Raw genomic sequence first — 9,641 nt, 5'->3', positions numbered from 1 at the left:
TCACATTCTTTTGTATTTTTATTAGAGTGAAAATTTACAATTGTGTGGGCCCCATTGGGATTGGTTGTTAAGCGGACCGCAGCACTCTTGACTTTAGGAATTGCTGCTTTAGCGGCATCTTTAATTTAAATATATGGCAATTAAAAATAGCTTGTCGTGTAGTCAATTGCTCTGACAGCATGTTTAAAAACACTATGCTCCAGTTTTTTATCAGGTGTGTGCATGATCCACTCATATAGTTATCTGCTAACCACATCTGCTAACCAAGCTAGCTAGCTTTGCTGATCTATAGAAGTCCAACTCGGGTACAGGTTGAACTGGTGACCCTTTGTGCCACAAGGCTATTGGAACAGTCGAGGTTTGAGCCTGTGGCTCTGTGCTCCCCTACACAGCAACAGGCTCATTATAAAGGCCCCCCAAATATTTGTTAAAACACAATATGGTTACTTCTGGCTTTAAAAGCAAGATGGTGATGACCACATTGTTAAAGACAAAGCTAGTTCACAAACCAGTGAATGTCATGGATAACGCTGTGGTTACTAGGTCCACCTTTTAAAACCAGAGCGCTTTCATTGAAATGAAAACGTGAAACAAAATAAAGTATTATTTTTGTGACTGATTAATCTGTACATATTTGTTGTCAAGAGCTAACACAGCTAGCATAGCCAACAAACTGTGATAAAATGATAAAAACAAACCCTCACATTTTTTTCCCCAGACCATCGCAATGATGCAAAAGAGAGTTGAGCAATGGATCATACCACATGAGCAGCTGGAAGCGGCCAATGTTTGCTTGATGAATAACACAGAATTAAACGATGGTCAGAATTGTTGATAATTAAATTAATTAGAGCAAATCACTTCTGCAGCAGAACAAAACAAACGCTTCCCTCCTGCTGGAGGACACGCAGGCTGCAGCTGAACAGAAGTACACTGCTTTCCTTAGCGGCTGGGCCCTACTCGCTACCCAGTGTGTTGGCTTCCAAGAAACCTCTGGTCCCAGCCACTTCCCCTCACCTTCTCCAGAGTGGGCATTCCAATATAGATTAGCTGGAAATCTTTCCTGTTCTACTGAGGATAATCCTCTGAACAAGGCTGCTCGGCTCTCATATTAAGAATGATTTAGGCACAGCGAATTCCGGTCAGGTTGAGACTGCTTTCATGTTATGATGTGGCTGTTTCAGTTCTCCTACATACTCTGTGGAGAGAATGGGAGCTGACAGAAGAAAGGAGAGGAAAACTGAGTTCAAAGTCATCATGTGGATTTGTAACATGAATTAGGGTCACTGTTACACTACAGCTCCATCCATTTCAAAGAAAAGAGGAAGTGTGGGTGTGTGCAGAATGAAGGGTGCCTGGGAGTTAACTTTAAAGACGTTTGAGGTCTTGGGGATATTTCCACATCAGGTTTTCCTTCAGCCTCACATGCACACACACACACAAACACACACACATTACCCACCACATAGCAAAACATTCATCAGGACTGTGTTAGTATGAATGGGAATGACAAGAAAGCCCTTCTGGGGGTCACACAGTGGAGAGTATTTACTCCACATAATGTGATTTAAAAGTGACTGAGAGGACACTGCTGCCTTTAAGATAACAGGAAGCTTTAATTATCACCATGTCAAAACTGGGCTAAATGGGTTAGTTAGGCTGCTGTGATGTGACTGAAACAAATGAGCCGTTCGTTTTTCTCAATATATATTCAGCTCATTTCAGTCAAATTCATAAAAAGAAAGAAAGAAAGAAAGAAACCCGGGGAGGTTACCACAGGCAGTGAGCCGTCACACTTTCTCCACTCCGGGGTGGATTTCTGTAGGCAGAGGCAAGAAACGAGAAAAGTCTTCCTAACAAGATTTATAATTTTACGCCAAGGGTTCAAGCTTTTTGGCTTGTTCTACCCCCGAGTGGGATTGGTCAGCATTTCGTTCTTTAATTCATTCATGGAAACGCCACCTTATGTTCTTCCTCACAGCGAGTGTGTGTAAGAGGAGATGGGTCCAATCGGAACACAATGCGAGTTTTAGCTGTGGAGAAAAAAAATAAGAAAACACTGGCTCGTTCCAAACGAAAGTGAAAAGGACAGTAAGGGGAAGGACAGGGGTTTTTAGTGGTTTTACACTTCAGTGGTGCTGTTTGAAAGGCCTTTCAGCAACTTGGGTGGCACGGTTGTTCCTAGCATCTCCGTTAATGTATTGTCATTGGCTCCGTGCACTTGTCAGCATCATTGCTCACTTTCTCGGGACAACAATGTTGATTTTGCTTTATATAAGGCGAGGCCAGGCAGCAAGCAGCAGCTCCTCAGCGTCGTACGTGAAATCGGGCTCGTTTTGTGAGAGCTTGTGTCACCGCAGACACGTCCAAATTCCTCTGACGTGTTTATTGTTGCCTTTTATTTCACCGAGGTCATACTGCACGGCTCACCCCCCCCACCCCCCCTTTTTTTGCTGCCCCTCCATGAGAAATCTTGTGTGTCGTGTAAACAGAGGACCAGAAAATAACAAGCACAAGAAAAAAGGAAAATTTCCACCCCGGCGTCCCCTCGCCTCCCTCCCCTTTCAGTGTACCCACTACTTGTTGTCCTTTATTTGTAGCCTAAGTGCCTTGGCATTAAATCTTATTATTTTTTTGGTAAATAAACCAGTTTCTGGTAGGAATTACACACAACTTGGTGTGAGGTCCTTTTCAGTAAAAGGGGCCTGGATCCTTTTATCTAAAATGTTTTCTATTTCTGCTTTTGTAAGACACTTTTGAGTGCTTTGAAAGAGAGAAACCAGGTTTTTCTTGCGTTTCTGGGGGTGAGGTTGGGGATTTTTCTCAGCATTGTGGTGAGATTTATTCTAAGAGGCTGCATTTTTTCCTGATTTCCTTCTTTGTTCTCTGTAAGTAGTTCCAGGCCCCCCCTCACTCTCTCTCTCTCTCTCACACACACACACTCGTCTGTGTGTGCGTAAATGCGCACAAAGCTCTGTGATTTTGCACATGGGCGTACGCGTGTGCGCAGGGGAGGCACATGTGTGAATGTGTGCGCGCGAGGCTGAGGCGGGGACTCGATGTGACACCTGCTGTTGGGATGAATAGGGTCAGTGGCAGGGCCCTTCAGCAGGCAGCAGCTGCTTGTTCTCACTACAAACCCGACTCCCCGTGAGCATCAAAGCCTCGGGGACTACAACCGAGGGCCCTGACACAACACACAGTGCCCTCTACCACCATCTCCTATCATTACAGTTATTATCCTCAACTATTGCAATCCTCCCGCCCACCCCCTCTCCCAGGGTCACGATCTTAATCATTCGGAAGGAAACTTGAAATTGACCTGAGAAAAACATCAAAAAGCAAACTTCAATTTCCATTCGTGCGCTCTCTGAAAGCAGGAAGAGGTTTCCAGACAGCTGCTGACAGACAAGGATTCCTGGTATTTGGTTGGTCTGACCTGTCTGTGCTCTCTTGCTGTGTGGTAGTCTGCCCCACGTGTGACTTAGTGGGTCTGAAAAACATTCCCTGTGGCATAACAGAGGGAGAGGGGCAGAAGATAAACAGTGAGGTAGGAAAACATCAGTCTGTGCTTTAGCTGCTTCCAAAGCGAGTCCATCACATTTATATACCATCTGTTTGGACAGGTTTTTCTTTAAAATTAGAAATTAAGAAAAAAAAATAACATCGCATTAATCCATAATCACATGGTAGACTTACAAAGTACACATCCTTTGGTAGCATTTTGTTTCACTGGCATTCTTCAGAGTTCACAGTGAAGGTAGGACAAATCCAGCATCTTCCCTTATCTATCCACCAGAGGTCAGCCTTTTATTAGCAAAATCTGAAGCCTCACAAAACCGCTTTTTTTCATGAGAAAATTTACATTAAAAGGGGGTAAAAATCTATAAATTACTAGCGATGCAGACCCGATATATGAATGATTTTGCTTTGCTGTGTTGTACAAACAGGGGCGTGTGTCTGAGGTTCTGAGATGAGTCACGGCACTAAAGCTTCCTGCTGGTTATTTGGGCTCAAACATACTATTAAAGTATACACATTGCAGTCCTTTTGCAGTGCACTTGTTAAATGAAGGGTTTGTCTACTTGATACTACACAGGCAGCCGATGGTGCTGTGAATATTTTCAAAAAAAAAAAGAAAATGCAAAAAAAGTTTCCAGCTGAGCTGAAAATTCTTAACAAAAACAAACAAGTCGGCTCAAAGTGTTCCTGCCTATTTTTACAGTTGTGCGTGTGGTTTTTTTGTTGTTGATGTTGTTGTTTTTGCTTATTAAATCATTCCTTAATGTTGCATGCCCTTTTTTATTTGACCCATGTAGTTTGCAGGAAGTTGAGCTAAGATGCAGGTGGCAGGAGTCTGGTCCTTTTGCTGAGTTTGTAGTTGAAGTACATGAGAGCCTTGGACTGCGGGGCTCTCCTGGGTTGGCAGGTGCGTCCGTTGCCGAAGAATCCCTCCAAACACAGACAGGTGTAGGAACCATCGGTGTTGAAGCAACGAGCATGGCGGCTGCACCGGTGAGCCCCGGTTAAACATTCATCCTCATCTTTGGAGAAGAAGAGAAGGAAATAATAGTTTAATGGCCTCACAGCATGCGAGTATGCTAGACCTGCTTTACAGTTGTTTTATCGATCAGCGGGAAGAGAGCGAAAAGGTTTTGGGACTGACTCCTCGAAACCTGCCTAATAGATAATTTTGCAGTGTTCATCACACAGATGAAAACAAAAAAACAGCTTGCGGGTGAGCCCACAGCTGAGTGGGTGAGCTACGAGTGCTCATCAAATAAACATGGTCTCTGGATTCTCTGCTGCCAAAGCACATCTTCACATGATCCCTCTCCTCTGCCAATTAGCGCAGATGAGGAGAACATGTGGGGATGGTGCTGTGATCCATTTAGTCATTTACGGGGCTGACATGGAACCAATTTGAAAGAGATTTTCAAAAATTCATATCACTTCTGGCTTCACTTTGGTGGGAAATGTTATATCTTCTTTGCTCTCTCGCTGTATTTCAGATTTTCTCAACCATTCAAGTCCAAGAAGACAACAAAATTCTATGAATTAGAAAAAAAAACACAAAATACACACAGCACCACACACACACACCACACACACACACCACACACACACAACACACACACACACACACACACATGCACACATACACACGTGACAGTCTGCTCAACAACATTGCTTTTCACCTCGGCATTTAACGGAGCCCTCCAGCGCCCCCATCACAAAACCGTCTTTGCACACACAAACGAAGCTGCCAAAAGTGTTCTTGCACGTCCGCCGTGGTGGACACACATCCTGCTGACACTCGTTTACATCTGGAACACAACGCAAATAAATGTTTGAATTGCACATCACTGAAGTTTTTGTTATTTTGGGGGATACAACAGCTCAGTATACATCACTTCAGAAGACCTTACACTGACTTACATTCATTTCCTGGAGATTTACACTAAACTCTAAACCTAATCTCACCCTAAGCCTAAACCGTGTGTTCACCTTAATGTTTGATGATGACGCCTTATTTTTTCCCCATGAAGAAGACATGACCAATATTGTGACTCTGTGAAAGCAGATGTAGCAAAGAACACACCACTGACACACACACACCACACACCACACACACACACACACACACCACACACACACACGCACACACACACACGCGTGCACACAAACACGGCCCAGTCTTTCCAGGACAAGGTGCTTTCTTGTCTTTGCTCAAAACAGCAATTACCTTCTAAAACACACAAATGAGTACCTGGACCTCACGTCATTGCTTTGAAAGGTGCGCTGTTAAAAGACAAGGAATGACCCAAACGCATACAAATTCAGGTGTGGATCATGAAGCTGTGTATGGGTTTTTGGCACACCCTGCAAGTCACTCATGAAAATATAAAATCATAAAGTTTGTGAACCAAGACCACAGATCTATGGAGCTGAACTAGTTTTTAAAGCCGACCTGTTTATGACACTTTAAGCGGGGTATAGATTGAATAAAACCTGGACATCACCAACATTACGTCACAAATTTGGTTTTAGATTACCAGTTTCAAATCTTCATCATTAATGTTTGGTATTTTGGAGAAGCTACCTTATATGGATGCGAGGGTAAAGTGCCTCGCAGATTCTAGATGGGACACCTCTCAATCAACACAACCACAGCCCTAACTCAATTATCAAGGTAGATGAGTTGTAAAAAGAAGAAGGGAAACCATCCCCAAAGGCCAAAATGATTTTGCCCCCTCTACCAGGTTGTAAATATGCTTTTCAGTGTTGAAAAATTGGGCATTTTATCATGGGAGTTTATAGGGATTAAATCATTTCTTTCCAGCCTCAAGTGGCCACTAAAGGAACTGCAGTTTTTGCCACTTACAAGCTGAACTTCTACATTATCTTTACTGAGGGCTTCATTGATGCATATAAGATCCTATTGAAAAAAAAACAGAGAATCTTCAGAAAATTATTTGAGAAGTACTAAAAGGAATTTCTAATATTTTGCACCAACTCTGTGAGCGATAAAGGATTTTTTTGTGTGTTATATTTGAATTATTTTAAATGTCTCTGTAACTAATAAGCTGACAACCAAATATTTCTTTCCTAGGTAACATACTTACTTTAAGGAAGAGGAGGAACACCTGCAGATTTTTTAATTATTATTTGTCATTTGTCCCAGTGTCATTTAAATAGAGCAGTATTTCAGTGAGAGAAAAACAAAAAACAGTGACTTCCCACTGCCTTTGAAGTTGACTAGCTCCCACAAAGAGTGTGTGAATGCCCCTTAACAGCTGCGAGGTTCGCTTCATTACAGGACAGGAGTCGTCAGGAGTTATCGAGAGGGACTCCAGCATTTTAGGTAATTCCCTTCATTTCAGGTTATTAAAGGCTAATTTTACCACTGGGTGGACAGATCAGTGGATGTCTGGTAACTTAGCTGCAGGTAGTTGACATAATGTGCATGCTTTCATCACACTCAACTGAGTGTGGAGGCTTTATTTTTATTTTTAAGCTTTGAGCAAACATTTCCTAATAGATTCATCTATGAGTTCTAATTAAGCATTTATTCAGACCTGATAGTAAGTTGATGATTATAAATCAAAGCTCTTTAGCTCTTTAGACAGACATCAGTTGGAAAATAAAAACCCACTCTCTCCCATATACAAGAATAATGTCACATTGACAACTAACAGCAACAGCAACGGCAATTTTATTTATATAGCACGTTAGATTACACATAAACTCAATGTGCTCAACATAAACGATAAAACATGACACCTTTGTGGGTTAAAGGCAATAAAAACAACAAAATAAAGAAATAAAATACTATTTAATGTTACGCACACACAGGCGCGCGCACACACACATTAACTAAGTATAGACCTGTGAGAATAAAAAGGTTTTGAGGGTTTGAATATAGACACAGTTGTAGTTAACCTAAAGTCAGCAGGCAGAAAAAAACCCAGGACCACAGCAACTGAGAGCACCTCAGCTCACGAAAATCTGGGAATTCTGGGAATAGTTGAAAGATTTGCACAAACCATTGAGTGTTTTATGAACTAATAGAAGGGTTTTAAAGGTAAAACTATTTTGAACTTGGATCCCACAAAGTAAGCAGAGGTAATATGTTCAAATTTGCATGTACCTGTAAAGGCTGCTGCATTCTGACCAAGCTGAAGTCAACTTACTGATAATTTGGAGGAGCTTGCAAAACCTGCTAAACATGAATGCATGGACCAATTTCTCAGTTTGAAATGAGAATTTTCTCATTTTTTGACATATTTTTAAGTGATAAAAAGCAGTCCAGGGTCCGTTCTTCGTACCTCGCTTACTACATCCAAGATCAAATACATCGCGACCAAACCTCGTACCGTGAGCTCGCTATTCCGGTTCTCCCGAACACACCTGTGTTGACGATTAGTACAGCTGGAGACAGTAATGTGAGCATCACTGGGTGCTCGTAAAAGGGGCTACGCATCGATAGTAGAAACATTGATCGGCAACCCTTTGATTGGTCGGCGAAAATGTCGAAGGAGGCGGCTCAGTATTTTCGGCAGCAGAGCAAGAACTCTATGAGTGAGGGATTTCAGGAGTTTCAGAGTTTAATTAAAACGCAAGGAGAACACTGCAAAGGCTGCAAAAGCAAGGAGAGAGGGCTGGCAGAAAGTTGCTGACAAATTCAAACTCGTAAGATTTATATAAATAAATAATATATAATAATAATAATAATAATGGATTGGTTTATATAGCGCTTTCAAGGCACCCAAAGCGCTTTACATCCACTATTCATTCACTCTCCACATTCACACACTGGTGGAGGCAGCTACTTGCACAGTCCCTGGCAGTAGCCAGGCTGCCATATCGCGCCATCGGCCCCTCTGGCCAACACCAGTAGGCGGTAGGTGTCTACAATTATATTTCCATATCTATGCATTATATTATACATAATGTTTTATCCCTTTCACATTAGAGCCACAACAGGACCCACTAGAACATGGGAACAAGTAAAAGTGAAATACAGAGAGTATTCTACAGAATGGTAATATTTATCATCTTATGATTGCTTTTGTCTCTTGGACAAGAGTACTGCCTGAATATCTGTTTAGTTTTCATAACAGCAACCAAGAAAAGGGCAGAGCGAAAAAAAGACAGGTGGTGGTCCTGCACCCCCTCGTCAACAAGTTGGTTAAGTAAATAATACCCTCACGGGAATATCGATATCTCTCTATGAGCACACTGTCGCGCTGAGCTAAAGGATCCTGTCTATCCCGCAATATACGCTGAATTCTGAGGACTCTCCTTATCAATCTTGCACCTTCCGCAATGGGTGCTCGCGTATACGGACAGGACATGGCTGCGACAGGCTTCCCAAATCCACCTTCGCTTTTATAGCCGTGGTCTCTCATCTTGATTACACGAAGTAATTTACAATTACTACTCTGAAATATGAATTACATCTGAATAATCACATACATGTAATAGAATGATTAATAGTACATTTCCCTTTTTTTAGGAAATGACCTGTATGTATCTGTGTGAAATCAATAAAGGATCAAGTCTGCATTATCTTTAGTTACATTGATAAGTTATTTATTTATGGAAAACAGTGGTGGAATATCGCTGTTGCTTTCGTATAAATGAAGCGGACATACCTGACGTGGCCGCGATCTAATCCTGTTTACATAAAGTAAACCTGCTCCCGAGCAGGTTTACGCTTACGGACTCTGTTGCTATGACAGCAAGTCCCGGATGAGCTTCGGAGGAACCGAACGATCCAAGATCACGCGAAATCGTCAACAATCATAATCCAGCTAACTTACTTAGCGAGGTACGAAGAACGTCCCCAGAGATGAGACCGATATTCTGTTTATTCTAAACATCAGATGGTGGAACATTTTCAATATGTATCCCTTCTTACACAAGTAGAATTGCCATGTCGACATGGAAATTGACACATCAGGTATCTGAAGCCACATGCTGTAGTTTCGAGAAATGGGTCATATGAAAAATCTCCTTGACTTTTAGACAAACATTTCGTCTCATCCAGGGGCATTCGTTCTCGTACCTCGCTAAGTAAGTTACTGGATTATGATTGTTGACGATTTCGCGTGATCTTGGATCGTTCTTCCTCCTCC

The 9,641-nt window shown here is 42.1% G+C and overlaps 1 protein-coding gene across 1 annotated transcript in view; it reads right to left on the bottom strand.

Annotated features, from left to right (window-relative positions):
• Positions 1-3,740: 3,740 nt before the first annotated feature.
• LOC102291147 (nephronectin) overlaps positions 3,741-9,641 on the bottom strand; it is a 33,366-nt gene continuing 27,465 nt past the window's right edge. Inside the window, exons 6-7 of the mRNA XM_042225998.1 lie at positions 5,199-5,327; positions 3,741-4,544 (exon numbers count right to left, since the gene is read on the bottom strand). Coding sequence (XP_042081932.1) covers positions 4,336-4,544; positions 5,199-5,327 — 338 coding nt within the window. The 3' untranslated portion in view covers positions 3,741-4,335. The remainder of the gene's footprint in view (positions 4,545-5,198; positions 5,328-9,641) is intronic.

The sequence above is a fragment of the Haplochromis burtoni genome, unplaced genomic scaffold, assembly GCF_018398535.1.
Source record: "Haplochromis burtoni strain Fernald_Lab_line unplaced genomic scaffold, NCSU_Asbu1 Contig_191, whole genome shotgun sequence".
Classification (NCBI taxonomy): Eukaryota; Metazoa; Chordata; class Actinopteri; order Cichliformes; family Cichlidae; genus Haplochromis; species Haplochromis burtoni.
The sequence above is the reverse complement of the archived record's forward strand: the minus strand, read 5'-3'. Positions and strand labels throughout refer to the sequence as shown.